Here is a 25,120-nt window from a genome sequence, read left to right as displayed (position 1 = left end):
ATGTGGCTCCCATAAAATTTAAAATGCTTTGCATTATATTTCTATTGTGTCTCATGAGTCTTGATTCTATTTTTATGGCCCCTGGTGCACCCAAAGCTGCAGGTAATTGCTCAGCAATCACAGTTGTTTAATGAATTCTGTGTTTTGAAAGGAATCAGAACTAAGGAGAGAGTTCATGGGTATCATGGACATAGATTTTTGAGGCTTTATTTAATGTGCATATTTGATTGATTTTCAAAGGTATAAATCTAAAATTAAATATGAGAAGAGCTTTGGAAGACTATCCATCCATCATGTTTCTTTATTATATTGTCTTGGTCTTTGAAAGATAAAAGGCCCTATGATGTTGACTCCACTAAGCAACTGGGCATACATTTGTGGATATCTTTAAAAAGATATGTCCAACCCTAGAATCTCAGACAGGTATTTTAATCAACTTTCCTGACATCTGTCTTGATTCTGAATTAAATCCAGTTCTGCCATATCAATCACATCTAAGGTCTAAAGTACAACAATCAATATGCCATTCATTATTCTTTTTATGTTCCAACTAAAACAAATAGATCACTGTGGAATAAACTCACAGAATTTGTACTCTGATTTTTTTCTACTGCCTGAACAAAGGTTGTCACTGTTTTTATGGTAAATGCTAATGTATCCAGAATTTCTAACCTGATTTTTCTTAAAGCTGATTTTTTTTTTTTTTTTGCTTATAACCTAGGATTCTTAAGTGATCTTTTGAGGAACACAAGTTATGTGAATGCAGCAAGTTCAATAAATTCTCTATGAACTCTCTAGTTCCTCATGCTGACATCATTTAAGTATACCTTCTTGGCATGCTTTTAATGAGGTTAGTTTTCCCTACAAGGTGTGGTGAGTTACTGGTGTTTTTATTTATCATTAGAACTTTGCACAAATCCTGGCATGGAGAAGGCAATTAACAAATAATTACTTAAGAAAGGTAAGACAGGAAAAAAGGAAGGAGGAAGGGAAGGAAGGAAGGGAGGGAAGGAGGGAGGGAGGGAGGAAGGGAAGGAAGGAAGGGAGGGAGGGAGGGAAGGAGGAAAGAAGGAAGGAAGAAAGGAAAGCAAGCAGGCCAGCCAATATAAGAAAAAGGAAAAGCATTTTGGTTGTACTGATCCTCAAACTAAATGCCTGCCACCTGAATGAATGGTGTTAGCTATGGTACATTCAGGATCCACTTGGATCCACTTGGATACCTGACACTATAGCCATGCAATACTAAGCACAAAACACCAGTGACAGTATTTCATCATCCTTCCACATATAGACAATCTCTGGCTCATATTTTTAATAATACATTTATATACTTAAAGAAACTTTATTCATTCCATCTGCCCCATCACAGGACGGTCTCCTTTTTTACAGTTTTATTGGAATCCACAAATCCTCATACTTACATATTTATCATCTGTACTTATCTGGGATCCTACATCAACTGAGAGTAACTTGGAAAAAGCAGGCTTAACAAAGGACATATGATGAGATATTTAAATACAAACATCCTGGACAATGCTTTGCGAAGGAACTAACAACCACTATTTCTGTCACCTCCATCCTACTTAATGTTAGTAAATTAAGCTATTTTCTTCTAGTTTAAAATAGTCATAGAACACAAATACTCTTGCTGTTTATTTCAACTCACTCTCATTTCAGACCATGAGTCGAATATGTTTATATCGATAAGACTTATCACATTACTTTATATGAGCTCATTTTCCAAATGGCATCAGTCACTTGATTTTAATATAGATTTTTAAATCCCATCCTCTAATCTTCTTCTCTATTAGTGATGATCTGATGTTGCTTTGTGACTTGTTTCAATTACACATAAATTATTGCTTTCTTGACTTGTTCAAAATTCTCTCCTTCTATAAACTTCCAGTGTGGTACAATCAAAGGCACTAAGTGGAGCAAGAATACTTCTATTCCCAGAAATCCTCCTGGACCCCAGGAACACATCCCTTGCTGTCACTGAAGAGTATGGAAAAATAATGGATTTTGGAGCCTAGCAGACCTATTGGTTTCAAATTACTTAACTTTATTCAAATTACTTAATGTTATTAAGTTTCCTCTTCAAAAGAGTAATAAAAATACAAAATGATAGAACTGTTATGAAAATTAAATTACCCCCTAAAATTAACATGTTCAAAAGAAATAGCTGTTATACAATGAACGCCTATTATGAGGAAACTGAGAATAAATGAGGAATGAATGCGGACAGTTTCCATACCAAGTTGATTAGTGGCAGAGGCAAGATCCAAACCCATCTATATCTGATTCTAAATTTGCCTCAGTAAATATTAATTCTTATATCCTCCTAATCAAATCCAGATACATCTGATATGGCTAAAATGCCATCTTCCTAGAGACACCTTCTCCATGCCTGAGTTTACTAGGATCGAAGAGCATGGCACATGGGATTCATTTATACATTAACCATGGATGGCTGCCTTCCAGGTCCTAGGTACTCTCCAGGTTCTGGAATAAGTTTTTGAGATTTTAGCTTCTGAAGGTTTTCTGTATGCATCTGGATCCTTACTGTGACTTCCTAAGGTTAAAACAGTCATTTGTCTTGATCCCAGCTACCCTTTTCTGTGCTCACTGCAAAGTACCTAGCAAAGGTTTAAAAAGCCAGAAAAAAAGCCAGGCCTGGTGGCACACACCTGTAAGCTCAGCAGCTTAGAAGGCTAAGGTAGGAGGATCAGGAGTTCAAAGCCAGCCTCAGCAAAAGCGAGTCACTAAGCAACTCAGTGAGACCCTGTCTTTAAATACAATACAAAATAGGGCTGGGGATGTGGCTCAGTGGTTGAGTGCCCCCGAGTTCAAACCTTGGTACCAAAAAATATATATGTATAATTTAAGCTCTTCCAATATTTTAACTGTATGACACTAAGCAATCCTAATTTCTCTGAGCCTCAGTTTATCATCTTTAAATGACTATAGTACCCATGTCATGTGATTATTGGGAACCATTCTCTGAGTGATTTAGGACTACATAAATGTAAGAAGCCATGTTATTGTACTGTCAATATCAATCATTACATAATACATGGATGTCAGAATGAATGTTCATTCTACAGATAGCTTCTGCACTAGCAACTGTGAAGTCAGAACTGTGGATCCATACGAAGCTTCCGTAGTTACGTTATCTCTCATTTGTTGTTTCCACTTGCTCAAATTCAAGTTCTGACCACCTGGATTGTTGATTTCTGCCTCCTGGGATGGTTTCTGATGCCTGGCGGCTGGCAATCCTAATGTGGGCTCCCAAGCCTTGCACCCCAGACTGTGTGCCTGGGACCTCATCTCACTGCCTGTTGTATCATTTGCTTCCTCTTGATTCTAATTCCTTTTTGTTGTTTCTTTCTTTTTTTTTTTTAGTGAATTATAATTATATGTTGTAATTCTGGCTCAGCACTGGTGTCTGTTTGTCCATTAAACCCTTTTTTAGAACTGCTTGCCTGAAGCCTGCCTGTCCACCATCCAAGCAGCCATCCTTCTCTTGGCCTTTCTGGTTCTAAATGTATCATGGTTTCCCCCAGTCTCTGTAATCAAACCCATCTGAGGTATTAGGGCTGCCCTAGTCCCATTTTCCATTGAAAGAAACATCAAAATCTTGTGGTCTAATTCTCGCTTCTCTTTTTTCCCATGCCCAGTCTTCCTGGCTTTACCTGCCTGCAGATTGTTAAAACTTCTATAACTTTAGCTTCTTTTGGTTTGTTCTTGCCATGTCATTAACCTGACTGTTTTTACATACTTCCTTTGCAAACTTTAATGTGTTTCCTCTTTCAAATTCCTTGAAGTTCTCCCTTCTAAGTGAAAGAAGCCAAGATGCAAACACATTCACATCATAAAATTTATGCAAATCCAATTAATCCAATCAAAGCTTGTTTGTGAAAAGCCTGTCTTATGTGTTCTTTGAAGTCATTTCCCATGAATGGAAATCTTAATGAGATGACTAAATTTAGGAGTATAGTGCTTCTTGCAAGAAAACCAAGCACATTTAATCCTTGGTACTACAAACTGAAAAATATGAGTTTCACCTTCCAAGAATAGTACTTTTCAATTTCACATTAATTTCAATCAGTTTTTTTTTCAGAAAGAACTGCAATATCTTCAATTTCTAGAGCAACGAATGCATGTATACATTTCCATTCAATTTCCAATTTATAATGAGAAGACTAAAAACATATATTATACAGGTGAGCACACCTGATACACAATATAGAAAATGCAAGGCAAGATGACTCAATTATACGAGCAAAACAGCAAAAGTAATAAAAATAACCTTTCCAACTTGAATTTTAGTTATGCATGTCCCACGTAAACTTTCAACATAAATTGTTGTACAAATATTGGTCTCTTCGCATTGTCCAGGATACCTGAAATGACTTCAAATCATGTAGCATGTGCGTCACAGAAGTTAACTTATTAATAACCAACTAATTCACAGTGGTGAAATAAATTGAATAAAATAAAATGATCTGAGTACAAGATCATTCTACTTTAATTTGAATGTGAGAAAAACTTTAAGAATTCTGAAACAAACAGCCAAACTGTGTGCTAAATTGTCCTACACTGCTTAAAACTCTGAAATAATATATTTTGTTTTAATTTACTAAATTGAAATCAATGCAGAAATAAAATTATTTGAGTGAGAAAGGCAGATTTAAAACGCAGAAAAAGTGAAGCTGAAAGGTTAGAATGTGAATCATAGCTTTACCTCGGCAAGAGGGTAAGAAATCAGGACTTCAGTCTGAGTATCAACAGAGTGTAAGTTCCTCTGTGCTCTGATTCTGTGCTCTGCAACTTCCCATTCCAGACAGTCTTGTAGTTCCTTCAACCTACAAGGTTTCTCCAGCCTAAAAGACTTTGCATGCTATTTGACTGGAACACCTTTCCTTTCCTCCCTGACTTGCTGACACCCCTCCTTTAGGAACATATTTTCATGATTCAGTCCTCCACCCCACCCCCACTTCTTATCATGATTCACTTTGGAATATCTAGAACCCATCACACACACTGGTTTTTCTAGGAAGGTCTCAGCAAATGTTCCCTAAACATATGAAGGGATGAATTCCTGAATACAAGATCATCCTACTTTAATTTGATCTTCAGTGGGCTGTTTCATTTGCACCCATTTGATAAGGTGAAGAGCTAATTTGCACTTATTTGATATGTCACTCTAATTGGGAAATCTTGAATTTCATTGAAAAGTATCCATAAACAATAAAATCCTAATTTCATTTCCCTGTTCTGCCTGAAGTTAATTGAACTTGTAAGTGATTTGCTTGCCCAAGCAGCCCTGAATCTTTCCTCTATTCATTAATGTCATTCTCTAAACTACAACTAATTTTTATCATTCTCAGTGGGAAGAAACTCTTCTCAAGAACATTCCCATGTATTGAGTCAAGTGTTTCAACTCTTAATCCATGATTACTAATGAAAGTGTATAGAGAATGATTCAGAGATCCTGAGTGACAATAAAATCATGACTCATCTGAATAGAAACTGCCAACTCTCTGAATGCAACATAAGAACAACATAAAAAAAAGTCTTCTAATTTTACCATACACATTTCACATGTAAAATGCACTGATGGTTTAATTTACAAAGCTGAAAGAAAAATGATTTGCTCTTAAGTCACCTGATTTATTTGGGGGAAAAAATCTAATTATATTGAAATATATAAAATGTCACACTTGTTGAAGAAAGAATACCTACTATACAAATGCTTAAGTAGTGATGTTAGAAAATTATAAAAAGATATGCTGTGTAAAGATAAGACACAGAAAAATGAAAAAATAATTACAGATTACGAATATAATGATGTTAAAGATTTTTTACACAAAACTTCAGGTGTTTGAAAGAGTGTCTATTTGAAATCAATGAGACTTATTTTGTACTACATTCTGTATAACTCCGACTACATGAAAAATTAAGTAAATATACTTGAAAAAACACTTGAAATTATTGATGACTAGAAGATAAAGTAGAATATTAAATACCCAGGTTTGGGAAAAAATAACTTAAACTCTATAATTAAGTGTCTATAAATGGAAAGTGACATAAATATATTTTTCATAAAAAAATTAGAGTGCCTAGGAAATTAATAGCAGTCTTAAATAAGTAAAAGTACCTAAAATTATTTAATTTCTATTAATTCTTTTAAGATACACAAATTATCAATTATATCTACCATATGGAAGGCATTACATTTGGGAGTATATGCTGAGAAAGAGGCAAAGATACACAAGACATATTTGCTGGTCTACATAAATTTTTGATCCTTTGATATGCAAAATATTTGTACACAATTAATGACAGTGCATAACAATTCAGAAATATGCTACGTGTATATGCTACATATGACTAAAAGTGTTTAATAATCATCAGACTCCAAGATGACAAATCCAATTAGAAGAAGTTGCCTGGAGTTCAGTCTTTAGGATTAAGAAGCCAAGACAAGACCAGTTTCAAACAGAGGGAAAATTCTGTGATCTCTCAGCAGTGTCTGTTGTGGTCATGGGAGGAGCCAGTGGGTATCTTTTTGCTGTGGGAAGATGTATCTACGTAGGAAGAGATGGAAAATATTCCCTTTACAGATGAGGTAACTGACCACACGGTGGTTTAATACCCACTAAGACTAATGCTTCAATGAACAAAATAGTGTGCAAACTAGGGAAAATGCCTGATCTAACTTGCCAAAGTTGAAAGTACACCTGAGATATCATCTTCAGTGCTGAGCACTAAATATAAGAATGTAAGATATTTCAAATTCAGTCAGACTTGGGCAGCCAAAATGGTAGAACAGATTCAAGTCCATGCCAAGTGAAGATCTGTGTGGTTTCTCACTAGTTGCATGGCCTCAGGCAAGTCATTTAACTCACAGGGCACAGATTAAAAGATAAACCTATATGAACCCTTGGTCCTCTTTCATTATTAAAAAGTTTTAGCTATGAAGAAGCATGTTCTCTTTCATAATGAATTTACAAATCATTTCCAAAAATGGAATGGCAGAGTGAGGCTGATAGAATGGCTTGAATAAAGTGTCTACTGGAATCCCATATCTGTATTCTAGACTTTGCCACAAAAAATAAATGAATGAAAAGGGGACCCCAAGTAATCATGTGGTGAGGAGTCAGAGAAGAGGAAACAAAGGTCTCTTTGTGAAAGACCAACAGGGTTATAGCTTTGATTAAGTCTCTTCATTCATTTTAGAAACTGAGTACACCCAACACTGCCCAGGCACACGCAAAGGAAGAGGTCATTATCACCAACCCAAGGATACTGTTTTCTTTTAGTTTTTACATCAATTGGAAATGTCAGGAGTTCATTTTAAATTATAAGATGAATCCCCAGGTGCACTATCTCTATCCAAGGCTGCTCAATTTGGGTGTCTGTGAGAACATGGCATTCTGCTTTGATGAGGTCTCTGGAAATACAAGATGTTTCTCAGTGTGAAAAGTGCTTCTATGCACCCCAGTGTGAGAAAAAACTAAATCTGAAATGGAGATTTAAAAAAGTACAGTTTTTTTCTGTTACTATTGAAAGCACCCTTTTAAAAAATGGGATCCTTGCATAGGAAACACATAGAGGTTCTGGTTATACTAATAAATTTCAAATTTCTTTAGAGAGGAAATAGCACACGATATTTTGATAATATGCAGATGTGTTAGGATTACATTTATGCTTAGCTGCCCTATAATTTCACATCCTTTTATTTCCCAACATTGCTTTGAAATGTGGGGGAAGGGTTTTGAGATTTGGAGCATGTCACTTAACCTCTTTAAATCTTAATTTCAAGGCATACTGCACAAGGAATGTGCTCACCAAATATTTGTTGAGAAAAAAAAAGTATGAGAGGAGGAAGGCAGAGAAGGAGGGATGGAGGAAGGGAAGGAGTACAGAAGAGAATGGAGGGAATTTTTAAACATTCATTCTTTCTATACTGTTCCAGTTCCAAATGTTTTGAATGTTTTTATACCACACCAAACACAAAGTACACCCTTAATAAAAAATTCAATAGACTAGCAAAACATGAATCTGACAATAGGGCAAAAAAAATTTTAGGTCATTAATTTAGTTAACATATTTTGGGTGTATAGTCTCAAAGTAATGAGGATATAGAAGTCCCAGTTCCTAAATTAAGAAGTCTACAATTTTCTTTAAGCTATTTCAATGTATTCTGTGTGATATATATGCACCACTTTGTTCATGCTCCAATTCTAGGAATAATCTGCTAAAATGCTACTAAAATGCAAAGTCTTAGGCCATCATTAACATTTTATCAGAAAGATTCCATTCCAAACAGGCTGCCAAAAGTCTTTTTGCTATGCCCATGTTAATTAACAACTGACTTAATTAGCATTGTGAATATAAAAAGAGGATTTTTTATTGATATAAGTAGTGGCTTTTAATTAGCATGATGAATGCTAAAAATGGACTCCTATTGGAGAAAGGAAAGATTTTCCAGTTACATGGATTATCTAAGAGAGTTCTGAGACACTTCCCATGCCTGAATGAACAAGGTACAAGACCCTGGCAAGGACAGTAGCCTACACTCAATGGCTTGTTCTTGACGGATCTAGATTCCAGCCATTGTTGGATTGGGAGAATTTTAGCTTCAAGCATGTCAACCTGAGATCATAGAATATCCCTTCATGAAGAATTTCATAAACCTAAAATGCTATAAAAACCAGAATGTTCAAAGTTATTAATCTTACAGCACAGGACTACTCTACTTGTTTTATTGAAAGGCTATGGGGCTGGGGATGTGGCTCAAGTGGTAGCACGCTCGCCTGGCATGCGTGCGGCCCGGGTTCGATCCTCAACACCACATACAAACAAAGATGTTGTGTCCGCCGAATACTAAAAAATAAAAAAATATATATATATATAAAAAAAGAAAGGTTATTAAATAATGGTGGGCTCAACGAAATTTTGTCTTGACACTTGAATTCAAATTCACCTTACCTTCATGAACAAAAACTTCAGTGGGTGCCTGGATAGCAGTCTATCAAAAATAATCTAGGGCTGGGGTTGTGGCTCAGTGGTGGAGCACTTGCCTAGCATGTGTGAGGCACTGGATTTGATTCTCACCACTGCATGTATATAAATGAATAAAATAAAGGTTAATAAACAACTAAAAAATAATAATCTAAAAGTCAAGTCAGTTTACAATGCTGTAACATTGAAATGTTCAAGTCTAGTGATTGAAACATAAATAAAATGCAATCTAAGAAACCTATAAAGTTATTTAAATGCTGAAATTTGTATATGAGGCAAAAGGGTCATAAAGAACAATGTAGCTATTTCAACTGGGAAAATCTAAGAGGTGTATTTAGCAAAGTTTGTGCTAGGTCTAGAAGGATATGTCAGAATATTCCAGAAAGCTGTGAATTTGGGGGGAAGGGAAGGGGGGGAATTTATAGAGGTTAGAATCCAGAAAGATAAAAATGGATTTATACAAGAAATCACAAATGTAGTAATGCTTATAGATGTATGTGTGTGCATGTATACATTAAACACACACACACACACACACACACACACACATACACACTTTCACTCACACATGTTCTCTCATTTGAGAAATGTCTACCAAAAAAACTGTCATTAGAGTTTTAACGTACCTGGGTTGGGAAAACAATCTCTGGAGTTGTGTTTTTACCCCCTACCCCATATAGTAATTTTACTGACAGTGATTCTCAAGCTACATCTGTCATAATAGGACTAAAAATGTAACTAGCCTGCTGAGTGGAAACTGGCATTCTCAGAAATAGTTTAAATAGCACTGAATATAGAACTCCATTTCACATATTCTAAAATATCTTCCATCAAAATAATAGTCCTTATGGTTTTCCAAAGTCCATTAACAAGTCCTCCTAACCACAGGTTAAGTTCATAATTCTGAAATCAGAATTTGCCCTCTCAACTTGCATGGATAAGAATATCAAGTTCTATTGACTATTCCACCTGTGTTAGGAATCAGTGAAGTTTTATGTTTGCACAAAGATCTTAAAATTCCTTTTTTCATGTTCTTTTATAACTAAGCCTAAAAACAAAGAAACATATGGACACTACAAATAGCATACTGATATATAATCAATATGCTTTAGCTCTCCCCTGCCTACTAGGAATGCCATCATTTATGCTGTGAAGCAAATTAGTGAACAACTGCATGTAGCCAACAGACCATTGGACTTGAAGTAATAAGTTCACATTCTCAATGTGTCATTTACCAACTGGAGCAAATTGCAAGAGCTCTCTAGATTTGTTATTGCATGCACTATCTGAAAGAATTAATGTGAACAGTAAATGGCTTACCTCATTCATTCAACAAAATGATTAAGTACACATGATGTCATTTGACTCTGCACTATCAATAAAAATTATTAGCATTTATGTTAAAAGAACAGCTATCACTTATTGAACACCGAGTGCAGACATGTATTTAATTGTTGTAAGATATCATGTTAACTACTATTATTTCAGTCTTACAAAGATAAGATCTGAGGTTTGGAGATATAATTTTATGCATATTATCTGAACTGTTGAAGCTTCTGGAATATGCCTTATTCATTTTAGAAGCCCATGCAATGGCAGTTCTACCTAGTACATAGTAGATGCAATACTATCATTCAAAACTTCAATAAATAATGTATTTTTAGCACAGTGAGAATTTAAAAATCAACATGATACAATACATACTTAACAAATGGCATCAGCAGAGCTCTCTGGAAATATGATTTACTTCAAATTATGGAAAGGAATGAAATGATTCTTTATAATAATCTTTACAATATTCATAGCTTGTTGAAATATTTTTGAAAAATAGAATTGAATATTAGAGTAATGGTCTGTAATAACCGGGAGGCCATTTTATACTGTTGGCTTTCTATTTTTGCTACTCTTTCTATAGGAAAATCAGAAAAGAAGTTAAAAAATCATATTTATTTTTCCACACCACAGAGTAAATATATAAGGCTGGCAAAGTACTGCTGCCAGTAGTGTTAACCATCTCTGATGACAGTGGCTGCACAATCCACATAACTGCTCATCTTATGTTTCCCTTACAGGTATGAAGTGATTTACTGTCTCCAAAGTGCTTTCTCATCTATTTGATTCTCACAACATCTCTTCAAGGTGGGAAGGAGGAAGCCAAAATTTATTGGATAAAGTAACTCTCTCAGAGAAGCTACATGGATATGAGTGATGATGGGTGGAGGGAGAGAGTAAAAAGGGAAAGAAAGAGAGAGTAGTGGAGGAGAAGAGGGAGGAGGGAAAGCTAGTTAGTGTTCTGATTCCTGGGTCTTTCGTTTCCCCTCAGCATCACCATCTCCTTATCAGAATGCAAAGGAGAAGGATAAATGGAAAAACAGTGACAAAGAAGGTTAAACGGAGGAAGGGAAAAGAAGGGGAAAAGTGACAATGTGAACAAGTGAATAAGAACATCAAGTAAAACAAGGTCCCAAGAGACACCAGGAGAGGTTCAAACAGTCCCAAAGAGTAGCTTTTTAGAGGATCTGGACATCTTTGACAGTATGATTAAACCATGGAGGCATACTAAAAAAAATGGCACATGTACACACATAATATTTTATGCACAATTTCCATTCATTCACTGCACTTCAAAATCTAGTGCTAAGTTCAAGTTTAAGAAACATGCCTTAAAAGCAGAGGTAGCTTTACCTCTCTGAGTACTGTGGTTTGCACATCCAGAACCAGGGGGTGGTTCTACAGAAATGTGGATGCCTGCAGCACCATGACTGTGTGTGCTGCCGAGACAAGAGACATGCCTTCATATCAGAACAGAACTCTCAATCCCTTCTGCTGCCACCCACCTCTCCACGACATTTCCAAGTTTAATAGGAAACAAAACAATATCCTACACCACACATTGATACCATTATCTTCAGTGGAACACAAAGTTTCCCATCAAACCAAGAAAACTGAAATCAAGGACACAGTGTTTGAGAAAATTTTTAGTTTCCTGTACTGAATTACTATTACTAAAAATCTTTAAAGACCAGTTAACATGTTAGGATTCAGATATTTGATAAAATATTTAAATGCACAGGCTTTGACAACTGGCACTGTAATTGTGGGACATTGAATTGGTCATCCGACCTCTACATCCAAGTCTCTTCCATAAATTTATCGTGAAAATTAATAATATTAATGAATTTAAATAACTTAAGTCTGACATAATAATCTTACTGAACTTATTACATTTTATTAAAGAAATAGATTTAATGAGGGTATATTTCAGAAAAGTACTATCTTTGTGAGCATTAAATGAAGCAGTGCATAAAATATATCTAACATAGGATCTGGTGCATAGGAAATGAATAATAAATATTAGTGTTAGTGTACTTTAAGAAATTGAAGTGTCATCAAAGGTAGGAATCATTAACTTAGTTTTAAGAATGGAATTCTGATTGCTTCACTTTTCTTACTATTCAGACTCCCTAATTTATGAAGGTTGGATTGAACTCAGTGGCTTCTGCCTCTCTCAAATAGGTTTTCAGCTTTGGAACCCACTAACAAAGGTATTTTGCTAAGTGCTTTATAGAGGTTAGCTTGATTAATCATCCCAACCTCAAAAGGAGTAATGATAGCTGTCACATACATAGGTGGGCACTACTCTGATACTTATATGTGTTGACTCATTTCATACTCACAGTGTATCCTTATTATCTCCATTTAATAGTCAAAGACATAGAAAAATAGAGAGATAAATGGGTTCAAGTTTCACAGGTGAAAAAACTGGCAGATATGGGATTCAACCCAGGCAGTCAGATTCCAAGACTTGTGATCTTTACCCCTACAACCACTGACTCTCCAAGAGCCAGGTGTTTTTATCTCCAGTTTTTGAAAAAGATTTTGGCAAAAACATATGGCTAGTGAGGAGGAGAACAGAATAAGAATCCAGACACGTCTGACACCCATATCTGTGCTTCATCTCCTATCGCAGCCCCAGTAGTGGGTTCCAGGAATGAGGATGTGAGGGAATACCCAAGGCAAGGTTAGGAGGAGAAGAGGTCTTATGGGAGAGCATTGGGTACAAGATGCCTTCCTGTCACCATCTACCTTCACTCCATTCAGTGATGCCAGCAGCCATGGGATGACAGCTGTGGCTACATTCCTCAACTCTGGATCTCAAGGTCCAGAGAGCTTCCTGAGGATGCAAACATAAAGAATCTGAGATGTGCATAAATTTCAAACCCTCCCCATGTAGTGTCAGTAGCTACCTTGGTTGGTGCTGATTTTCTTTATCTTGATTCTGGCTCCATGAAGATGGATGGACTAGTTTAAACTCCTTTGAATCATCTGGACTGCTCAGAGATCTAAAGGACAATAGGTCCTATGACTAATGAATCCAAATTTGGGGAGCAGAAGCGATTGTCATCACCAGTTCTTTTAATCAATGAAAATCAAAGGTCACTAATTAAATTTCTATCTGTGTATGCTTTATGTGACACTTTGATAAATGCCATATAGTTCAAACTGAACACTACCTATTTTCAAAGGGTTTATAAATCATGTCATCCATGTAAAAATGAAAACACAATTAAAATAATTATTATAAAATATTGGGGACAGACTTTAAATTGATCTTATGTAGATATTTTGATAACAGAAGATCCCTCTACACTTCAAGCAAATAAATAAATATATGAATAAATATGTCCTTAGACAATACCTCTCAGACCATGTCCTGCTCAGTTCACAGAAAACTAATTTAAACTCTCAGTCTGGCCTTCCAAGTCTTATTCATGCAATCCCAGCCCTCGTCTTTAGCTATGAACCCCCATTTCTCCAAACATGACTCTCTGAAATGAAAAAAAAACAACAACAATAGTTGTTTGAGGAGTGCATTCAGCATTTTCTGCCCTGCCTGGGTTGGTAAAGGAAGCTGCTGCTGTGAGGTCTTAACTCAACTGCCAATTGGACTCACCTTTCAAACAAATCTCAAATGCTACCATCTCATCTAGGAATCCTCTCCCCATCCTACCAAACAAAAGTGATCTTATCCTTTTCTGAATCACCAGAGTCTCTGTGGTACCTACAAGTATATATATGCAGAAGTAAATATATATATATATATATATATATATATATATATATATATATATACACACATACATACATAAAACTTTTACCATTATTATTTGAATTATGATCTTCAATGTGTTTACCTAATTTCCCAAATTAGGCTGCAAATTTCTTAGGATTGGTGACCATGGTTTATTTCTCCAGTTGCCTCAATTACCTCTCTTTTGCCAGGAAACCATTTGCACTACAAAGATTCAACAAACACTTACTGAACTGCTATTTTATTAATAATAATGATGGATGGAGGGTGTGGTTTTTGTAGTAGAACACTTGCCTGGCATGCACAAGTTTCTGGGTTCAATCAAACACTGCAAAAAATTAAATAATGCTAGTGATATAGAACCTCTTATGGAGCATCAACCATGCCAAAAGTGACATTAACATAACTAATTTAAAATTCAAAATCCCGTGACCAAGGGAATTAAGGCTTACATTAATTGTTCAAGTTTACATAACATGTGGAGTTCCCAACTCAACATCTCAAATATACCTTCAATCAAAAATCCAATTTGTTAAGATTCTCAATCTGAGCCCAAGGGAACTCTATATGAAAGTGATACAATGCATAAGATATATGGTTTTTAAGTTTGGGATAAATTAATTTAATGATTATGAAACAAATCTGCACCTCTCAAGAGTAATGAGTTTAAAAACTTAAAAATATATTTATTAAGAAGAACCTTTATCACCACAGTATAAGAACTATAAGAGATGAGGGAAAATATTCTTGTGTGAGGTATTCGTTCAGAATAATGATTATGAATAAATTGAATTTGCATAAAGAATAAAGCATAGGCTTAGAAGCTTGATGGACTAGAGTTAAAATTCTGAGTGTAACACTGTAGCTCTTGTCTTTGGGCACACTACTTAAACTTCCTATTTTAATAGGGAATAGATTATTTTTGAAAGAACACATACATGAAGCTGGATTGGGACTTCTGATGTATTTTAGCAAATTATAGAGTCAAAAGACAAAGCAAAACATTTTCCTGGGTAAAGTATGAAAAAAAAAAAAAAACCTTTCCAGTTTTCTTGAGAAGATGCAGAGGTACAGCTGCCACTCCTATTTCAATTCCTCCTCGTGTAAGGACAGAATATTCTATTATTCCTACCAGCATAAGAGAAACAAAGGCCAGCATCACAGCTTTCCTCCAAAATCCAGTACTTCTCTTTAAACCAGCAAACAAACCCATTCTCTTAAACCTAAAGAACTAAAGGTCAAAACCGAAACCCAAGTTGGATCATCCCTTTAAAAAGTCTGACTACTTATATCCTCAATGCCTGCTCCATCAGTCAACCCCCAACATTCAGAGAATGTGTTCTTTGGAAGCAATAGGATTATGGCATTTGGCATCAGTCCTATGAACATATAAACACCATAGTCAGTTTTAAAAATTTTTTTTCAGATGTTCCCAACTTACTATCTGAATCTCAAGTTTCCTCAAATGTTAATTGGATCCCCTAGAAGGGCTGCTGTACAAAATATATGTGACTACAACTATTCAGTACCCAACACAGTGGGCACTCAGTAGAGACTAATTAATTCCCTTTCTCCTTCCTAGGTTCTGCCTAAGTGGAGAATTATCAAAATCTTTGGACCAATGTGTTTTTTTCTCTCACTGCCACCTGCCACCATGGATGGTTGGTTCAGATAAAAAGTGCTACCTCATTTCAGTAAAACACAGAATGTCATTTACCACAAGACAAGTTACAGACAGTGTTTATTGTATTTATTATGGTTGCAATCAAATAAATGACATGAAAGTAACTGGTTTTGTTTGTTTGTTTGTTTAAATCCTTAGAAAATCCCTGAGCTAGTCCCCTGGAAAACAGGTGGCTGGAAACCCAGACTCCACCCAAAGTCAAAAGACCCCAAGAAACAGACCATTGCTTCCTCTGCCAGTTTTTGAAATGGAGGAGAAAGATCACAAACATGAAGTTGTATTGGGACTTCTGATATATTAGAAAATTATAATGTTAAAACACAAGGCAAAGCATTTTTCTGGGGCAAGGTATATCCCATTTCAAACCACTATGCTAGAGCTGAATTTGAAGTCAGCTCTCACAGTATGTGATGAAGTTACTTTGAAGTTATCAGAAGTTGCTTGGTTTGCTCACAAAATTCCATTTTGTGTGTCAGGAACATTTCATTATTTTGTAAATCACAAAATCATGTTCTTTAAAATCCAAGATGAATATCAAAGCCAAATGGATACAGCATATGTTCTTAACACTCATAATTGCAATTTATACATTCAGCTATTGAAAATAAAACTTCACTTTCCCTGTCCTCTTGATTTTCCAATTTCCTCTTCATTCTTTATCTGAAAAGGGGGGATGGGAGGGGGAGGGAGAGGGAGACTGCATCATAGGAAGGGAATCTCTACTACTTTGTCAGTCTAAAGAAACCATAATGTGTCAGGTTATCTAAAGAAATCCCATCTATTCTCATACAAAAAAAACCACGTCTGCATTGTATTCACATATGTAAACTGTGATGTAATTATTATTCCAATAATTACATATAAGGGTATATATACACTTGTGAATGTATCTTTATAGTCACTATCCTTATCTCTCTCTCTCTCTTTCCCACTCTCAGACACACACACACCCAGTCTATAAATCCAGAAGGCATTCTCAGCCAGATTTAAAGAGACAAGGATTTGAGCCGCCCAGGGAAGAAGCAGCCTTAAATAAATCTAAAGTGCTCTTGTGATTTAGGCACAGCTCCTTCTCAGCAAAGCCCTGTTGCCCAATCCTCTTCATTGACAAATTCCCAATTTCTTTTTTTAGATATTTGATCTCTGGTCAGCTTAGTCCATTTGGCTTTTTCATCTGAAAGAGAAGGAGGTGGTAAAAATATCGGTGTGCCCCGACTGGGGAAGAAGGGGTACCTTCCACACCCCAGCAATTGACCCCCTCTGTCCTCACTAGCTTGGCTGCTGCTCATCTTCCAGGAGCACAGAGGAGATCAGTGAAGCAAGGCCACAGAATCCATCAAGTCCAGATTCACCCAAAAAAGCAAACCCCTTCCCCATCCCCGACACCCACCCATTACCTCCTACAGCCCCCTTCCCTTCTGTTGCCTCCGCGTCACCCAACACTGCAGCCACCGCAGGGGGTGCGGGGGTGGCATGTGGGGAGAGAGGGGGCTTCCTTCGCACCCACCCCTCACGCACCCAGAGAAGAATGTCCTCTGGGGAAGGGGCTGCCAACAACTTGGAGGAACTTAGAAAGCAAAAGCTGCCGCGCCCCGACCCTTGGTGGGGCCGCAACCCCGAAGGCGAAAGAAGGGAGTCCGCGGCGAGGGCGAGCACCCCCGGGCTTACCACGAGCACGGGGACCCCGGCGGCCAGAGAGTAGAGGAGCACGGGGGGCACAGCGCTGCTATCCTCCGGGCCCGGGTAGGGCTTGCGGTAGGCACTGTCGTGGCAGAAGAAGCCCTGCACGTTCACGGTGAACGTGTCGGTGTATTCGAAGTAGTATGCCAGCATCACCGTCCCTGCCATGATCACCATCTGGAAATAGAGCATGCTGCTGGTGAGCGCCGCGGGCAGCAGGGGCATGCACGCCTCCGGGCCGAGCCAAGCCGAGCGGGCGGCCGACGCGGCAGGCCCCCTCCCGGGTCCGCCGAGTCAGCCACCGGGGGCGCGGCGGCGGGGGAGGCTGGAGGACGCGGAGCGGGAGGAGGGATGGAGCCGCTGGAGGAAGAGGCGGAGGCAGTCCGGGTTTTGAGGCGCGGGCAGGCTGCAGAGGAGGCGGCTACCCCCGGATGAGTCCCTGCTCCCCTGCCCGCCCCCTGCCCGATGCTAGCGCCGCCCGCCCCGGCGCGGGGTCGCGCGGAAGGGCGGGGAGTCCCCGGCGACTGGCTGCGGCCGCTGCACCCTGGCAGGAGACCATTCGCGAAACCGCTGTTCTGGGTCAAGCCCTCGGGCCAGCAGGCAGAAAGCCGCGTCGGTGGACCGGGCGGGAGCCAGAGGGACAGCGGCACCTGTACCCCCTTCTGAGGGCGGACGCTGTGGAGCTGGAGAGCTCCTGGCGGGGGAAAACCAAAATAAAAAGGGGAGGAGAGGCAATAGAGATGGAGCTTCTAGAAACTCCCTTTCTAGGCACCAGCTGGGCTGTTTAAGAAACCCGCACAACGCTTGGGAAAATGGTGCGTGGACACGTCTTCAGAGCGCAAATCCCACCAAAGCGCAAAGTGTCCGATGCGGCGCCGCGAGTTTCAGCGTGTGCCTTTAGCCGCGCTCCCTTGGATTCCTTAACCCTGCACAGGACCCCAGCAGAGCAGTGGTTTCTAGGTTCGATTAGAAAAATGATCTCAGAGGATTTTAGCTTCGGGGTTTCTTTGCCTCCCCTGCAGCTTCCTAGGGCCTTGTGTGTAAAAATACAGAAATCATTGCTCGAAGCTCCAGAAGCATCATCTCTTGTACACCGGTTCCTTCCTTCTTCCATGTATTCTTTTGCTCATCTTCTCAGTCTCCTTTTATTAGCTGCTTGTGAGAGGGGGCTTTGCAGATTCTTGGGAGTCAGCGGTACCAGCCACCAGGAAAAGAAAAAAGGCTATTTGATTCATCTCTGTATTCCCCTAGTTTAGGAATCTGCAGGAATTCCTCTAGGCTCAGGTGAAAGGAGAGGCAGACCAGTGCAGACTCACAGTACATGCAAAGTACACCCATACGTGGGTGTCCACGCGTGTGCGTGGAGGTAGGGTGCTATGGAATTCGTTTATGCAAGGAATGGATTCTGTGATGCCATGCAGGTCCCTCTGTGCAAGCTTAGTTAGTAGATTCCCAAAGGGCACTTTGGAAACCTGACACTGCAGGTAAGAAAGCATTTATACAAAGCAAGATAGGAGAATATTCTTAGAGCTCTGCCCTTCTCATTAAAATGTAGAATTACCTCCGTAATTTTCTAACTTGATTCATTTTAATGGGTGTAAATGATTTTTAAAAGGTGGGCCTTTATCATCAAGAAAATTCAACATTGTTAGGCTAAAAAAACCAAGCAGTTCAAATGATTGGTAGTTTGGGAATGGGATAGTAAAGACAGTGGGTTTCTTTAATGTTGAATGGATATCACATATACCTCCACATTATACAAAAACCATTCAGAAACTTATTTCTCAGAGTGTGCACTAAGAGATGTGTATAACAAGCAATTTGGGGCTGTGGGAGTAAATAGTTCCTAGGTGGACAAAAGTGATTTTCCATATTATAAAAATGTAACTATTATAACAATGCATGGGTTAAGGTTTCATTCAGAAAAATCATTATACTGCAATCACTGTAGTGTAAGGGAATTTAAACCACTTCTTTGGTTCTAAAGGGTATCGTGCAAAATTTCCCACTTAATATAATTTTTAGAAGAACGATGGTAATCACTAAGGTCAACTCATTTGTTCCACCTAATAAAAACAAGCATTATTTTAAAAATTGAAATATATTATAATTCACTGTTAATGTGTATTGAATGCTTCATACTGTACATGTAATGCAGTGGAGTCCTTATTTTCTTCCATTGCTCTATTTCCTGAATGAGCAGGGTATGACACATGGTGGATATTTAATTAATATTTGTTGAATAAACTAATGAGGTTACTACCCTAACAACAATAGGAAAGTGTTTTCATTTATAAAATTTGTCAAGGTTTAGGAAATCACAGTCTTTATGTATCTAGATAAATACAGCCCATCTACTGGCATGGTCACACCGACATAGAAGTTCAGTATAAGAGCATCACTCTGATATTGCAATAGTTCATATGCCAGCTCTGCCACTTAACAACTGTGAACCTAAGCAAGATGCATGACTGTTTTCTGCTTTAGTTTCATCACTAGAAAAATTGAGATGATATGAGTAACCACTATACACAGTTGATATAAGTATTACATGATGCTCAGCTCACTATATATGGCACATAATGAATATATAAATAGTGTTTAGATTCTACAAAAATCAACTATCTAACCTACCTTAAGTAACTTGGGAAATCCCAACACCTATCACTAGTCACTTCCTTCTCATATTATTGCTTGAAGCGTGACTCTGGGTGTGCTCATATTTTTGTAGTTGTACACGTTTCTTTCCTGTAGTATTGTATTCATTCTATCTTTTTATTTAAATGCAGTCAATCTCAGGAACAAGATATGTATGAGCTTTTTATCACTGTAAGTAAATACCTGGGGAAATTAACTTAGAGGAAGAAAGATTTATTTTGGGTCATAGTTTCAGAAGTTTCAGTACATTGTCAGTTGGCTCCATTGCTGCAGGCCTGTGATGAGGCAGAATACCATGGTGGACGGGCATGGAGGAGCAGAGATATGCTCACTTCATGCTGGTGGTGAACCAAGGAGAGAGGGGAGGAGAATGAATAAGAAAGAGGAAATGCAGAAGGGACACCAAGGGCAAGAAATACCCTTCCCGGACACACTCTTAGTGACCTACTTCCTCCAGCTAGGTCCACCTCCTTCAGTTTCCACCACCTTTCAATAATGCCATAAAATTATGGGTCCCTCAGTGGATTAATCCACTGATGAGATTTGAGTCCCTGATCCAGTCATCTTCAGAAAAGCTCCACCTCAGAATACTGCTGCACTTGGGACCAAGTCTCCAACACCATGAACCTTTAGAAATATTCCAGATCCAAACCATTAAAGTTTTTTTTCAGAATCTAATATCCCCATTATTTTGTCATTTTAAATGGTCAAAGGGCATTGTTGACTGATTCGTGGTTGATTGAACATCCAGTGCTGAAATTCAAAGTTAATATTGAATCTTAACATGCATTATAAGGAAATCAACATTAAATTTACCTTCCATAAATATTTGAGTAGACTGGATATTCATAGAAAAAGGTTTGAGGTAGATGAGAGAGAATGAGTTATATGCCCCTGGGCTACTTACTTTGTCTTCCTAAGCTTGAGCTTCTTCTAAGCTAAAATGAACTCAATTTTCTTACCTCTGGGCTGATTTTGGCAATTAAATGAGAATATATAAATTAGCTGACCAAAAGAAGGAACTTATTTAGTGTATTTCAGCTAATTCTTTCCCAGAATACATCTTTTCATCTGCAAAGAATCCTTTGAAATCCTTCCTCAATTTTTATTTAAGTTTCTGGCTTTTTCTAGATTTAAAACATCCTGTTGCTATTTAATCTTATGGAACAAAGACTTAATTCTTAATTTAATTTGAATCTTAAGGATATCATTGTGTTTTCAAATCTATTACAACAATCAGCATTTTTTTTTTTTTTTTTTTTTTTTTGGTACCAGGGATTGAACTCAGGGACACTTAACCACTGAGCCACGTCCCAGCCCTATTTTGTATTTTATTTAGAGACAGGGCCTCACTGAGTTGCTTAGTGCCTTACTTTTGCTGAGGCTTGCTTTGAACTCAGGATCCTCCTGTCTCAGCCTCCAGAGCCGCTGAGATTACAGGCGGGCACCACTGCACCCAGTGAGCAATCAGCCTTTCTTAACAAAACATTGTACTGTTGGAACTCTCCCCATCTCAGCTCCTTCCAACTTCCAGTATTCATATTATATTTAGATGCATATGACTTAACAACCATTCATACCTCTACTGTGTTTCTCTAAGACAAAATACTGAAACAAATCTTGGGGGAATCCTTTATCAAGACCATTACCTGCCTTCTTTCCACCTCAATACCATATGCTCTAGTAAGAATGAGTAAGGTTCTATACCAGCATACAGATATAGTCCTTGGGGCTGGAGATATAGCTCAATTGGTAGACTGTTTACTTAGCATGCACCAGGCCCTAGGTTCAATCCCCAGCACCAAAAAAAAAAAAAAAAAAAAAAAAAATACAGTCCTTGTCCTTGTGGTTTATAACTATTCTTATACAGATAGAAGACAAGTGTACAAAATGTCAAGTTGAGAGGTCATTTATGTTGGTTAAAAAAAAAGTGCAAGGATAAATTGCCTAGTCCTTGGGTAGACAAGCATTGAATGCCTGTGGAAGACTAGATATGTGAGTGTGTTCTCCTCTTTCATTAATACAAGTATAGGAGACTATTCCTGACTCCTCAAGATTTTGACCCATTGGGTTCAATAAAACAAATATTTTATTACTGAAAGGGTCAGATTGATATTTTCTGCCAAGGGCTAAGAATTTGATCCTAATAGCTTGTGGACAAAATGTTTTTGTCAAAGAGATAGCATTTGCAAACAAAATACAGAATGGTAAATGTTCATTTCCACCCATTTGACACAAATAATGTTTAAATCCAGTCATTTTCCTTACACTTTTACATTTCATGTGAAAGAGAGAGAGAGAGGAAGAAACAACATGACCCTCAATACATATTCTGTCCTTTGTGGTAGAATTTGAAGGACTCAGAAGACTTTATATAAGACAAATTAGAGATGTTTCTCCAAAAGAAAAATGGATTTCTTCTTTAAACAACAAGGCTTATGTTCATAATGCTAAAGTTGAATTAAAAAATTTTAAAGAGAGAGTGTGAAAAGTTTTGCACTTTGCACTAATGAGGACGCTTAAATATGAGCACATATTTAAGATCTCATGAGAATAGACTTGGAAAGATTTTTTTTTTAAGAATAGATTATGTAACTGCTTTCAAAATAAATAAGGGCATCTGGTAATTCATTAAAAAGTTATTGAATGTATACTACAAAAGGTAGTATCCAGCAGCTCATTGTTAACTGGATCTAGAGAATGAATAAATACACAAATATACTAACTCATCTACTACTTGGTACAGGGAACACCTTGAAGTTTCAAAGAGAAAAAAGGCATAGAGCTGTTTTATAGAATACTGCATCCCTACAAAATGCTACTTTCCAGTGTTTGATTTAGGAGATAGCTGCTTTCTCAAGAAAACAGAAAGAAAAGCAGCTAGAATGGTAATTTAAGTGTCCATCTCCGACATTCCAGCTATAATGGGAGGTTTATCTCAAAGGCCAGATGCTGCTGACTGGACAAGCAATACTTTCCTTCAGCTGGGACCACTGAGATGTCTTTAAACTGCCTCATTCCATGACTATATTATAGCTTGTTCTATTCTTCTACATTTCCAAAATTGCCAATTTTCACTTTCTACAGTTATCACAGTGAAGCACATATTAGTGAAATTAGTTATTTCTAACTAAAAGTACATATGTGAAATTTATGGACTGAGTATAAAAATCCAAAATAGTTTTAAAATATCAAGGCAAGGAAAGAATGGAAATATTTAACCAATGTCATTACCTGAACACTCCCAGATTAAAGTAAAAAATTTCAATTTAATAATATGCTATTCATATTCAATGTGTAGCCCCAGCAATTAGAAAGCTTTTCTGAGTCTCAGTTTCCTCATCTATCATCTAGGTTAATGAATCTTAACTATAAGAATATGTTAGAAGACTTATATTTGTAAAATTATTTATAAATATTAAGGAACTGGGGAAATCTACATTGGAAAACAAATGATCAGTTATAGAGAACACCTCATCCAAGTGGGTCCGGGGTCTCCTCCCCATCACTGAGTTCCAACTCAAAAAACAAAAAACAAAACAAAAAACCTCAGATTAATCACTGCCTGCCTGTATCCATGCCATGGGTGTGGGTATTGTATTGCTTATCATATGTTTTACTCATACAAAAAAAAAAACACACTGTTTTGTTAAATATCAACTCACAGATTCATAATGCTAAGTGAAATTTCTAAGTGTACATGTTCCCTAAGAATAATTTCATGCAATATTAAGGAAATGGACATAGGAGTAAGACAGGGAAGAGTGGTGTTTTAACCCAAGGACTGGGGACTCCACAGACCTGTCTTTCTGTCTGTTTCTGCAGAATCATGATTACTTGGCCTTGGCCAAGTCATTTTAATTTCTCAGTTTCTATAGTATCCTAAACCTTGGATAATATTGCCCCTTAACCAAGAAACAGGTCCCAAGCCATCTACAACAATCCATCATCATCCCTGCTATTATAATTCTTCACTACACCAGTATAATTCTGCCACTGCTAGATCAGCAAAACTTTCATTGATCCATTTGGACATGTGCCTGCATAAAATCTTGCTGAATTGTCTTTGTAACTTCATGTCCCTTGAAGATACCTGAAAGTCATTATTTGTGCTGTGCTAAATGAGGACCACCCTAAACTAAACGGCAAATCCTAATACTTTGAGAAACAAAGGGTCTTTGGCAGTGATGTGGAACATGTGCGACAAATTAAGCTGATGACAGCTGCAACTCCATTGTCAAAGACAAAGATTGTGAATGCTAATCAGCTTCGTTTGCTTGCCTTTCCATGTGCTAGATAAATGATTGAAATGAAAGCATGGCAGAAACTAGACACTCAAAATGATTCCTGATGTTCATAGTCAGACTACAATCAACTATTAATTTAGCATCTTTAAAAACTGGAATCAAGAGCAAAGGAACAAGTCAAAGTTCATAACCTTGATTACTAAAAGCCTGACTTATCCATAACCATACTCCACTCACACTGAAGACCTCAGTTAGGTAGAATCCTTTTAGTCATAGGATTTTGCACATCATTTTGTGAAAGAGAAGCAAAGACTGATGCTGACGTGTTTCTTCAGTAAACTAGAGGTAGTAGTGAGGATCATAAATGTGAGTAAAGTACTCTGTTTTGGGCCTATAGTAGCCAATTTAAAAAATTGTGTTGTTGCAAAATCTACTATAGGCATTTTTCCCCCACAAAATGTCAAGTGTTTATCCTACCATCAACACTTAGAAAAATCAGTCTACTGTACTGTGTACCCCTATAGTAATGAACTGTAAGAGCTGAGCTTCAAAATAATGACCCTATGTCAGATCAAAGAAAAATACTGTATATTCAGCACTCTTTGGTTATTACTTTAAAAGTTCTGATGAGAAAGTGAAAGATTTCTATTACTAAAAGCCATAATTCCCCAGGATACCCTATTTTAGAAAGTTAATTAAGATTTTACTATTCATGTACTTCTATTTTAT

At 37.5% G+C, this 25,120-nt stretch overlaps 1 protein-coding gene across 4 annotated transcripts in view; it reads right to left on the bottom strand.

Moving 5' to 3' along the window:
• Plppr5 (phospholipid phosphatase related 5) overlaps positions 1-25,120 on the bottom strand; it is a 272,420-nt gene that overhangs the window by 88,342 nt on the left and 158,958 nt on the right. For 2 of the 4 annotated variants that reach the window (XM_076861754.1, XM_076861756.1), the window contains exon 3: positions 17,475-17,663. The exons of 1 other annotated variant lie outside the window; for it this stretch is intronic. In XM_076861754.1, the coding sequence (XP_076717869.1) occupies positions 17,475-17,663 (189 nt within the window). Of the gene's footprint in view, positions 1-17,474; positions 17,712-25,120 lie in introns of those variants that run through there. One more of the 4 variants, XM_076861755.1, reaches the window with a different exon arrangement.

Source organism: Callospermophilus lateralis, chromosome 7, assembly GCF_048772815.1.
Source record: "Callospermophilus lateralis isolate mCalLat2 chromosome 7, mCalLat2.hap1, whole genome shotgun sequence".
NCBI classification, from domain to species: Eukaryota; Metazoa; Chordata; class Mammalia; order Rodentia; family Sciuridae; genus Callospermophilus; species Callospermophilus lateralis.
This window is presented reverse-complemented; position numbering and strand designations above follow the sequence as displayed.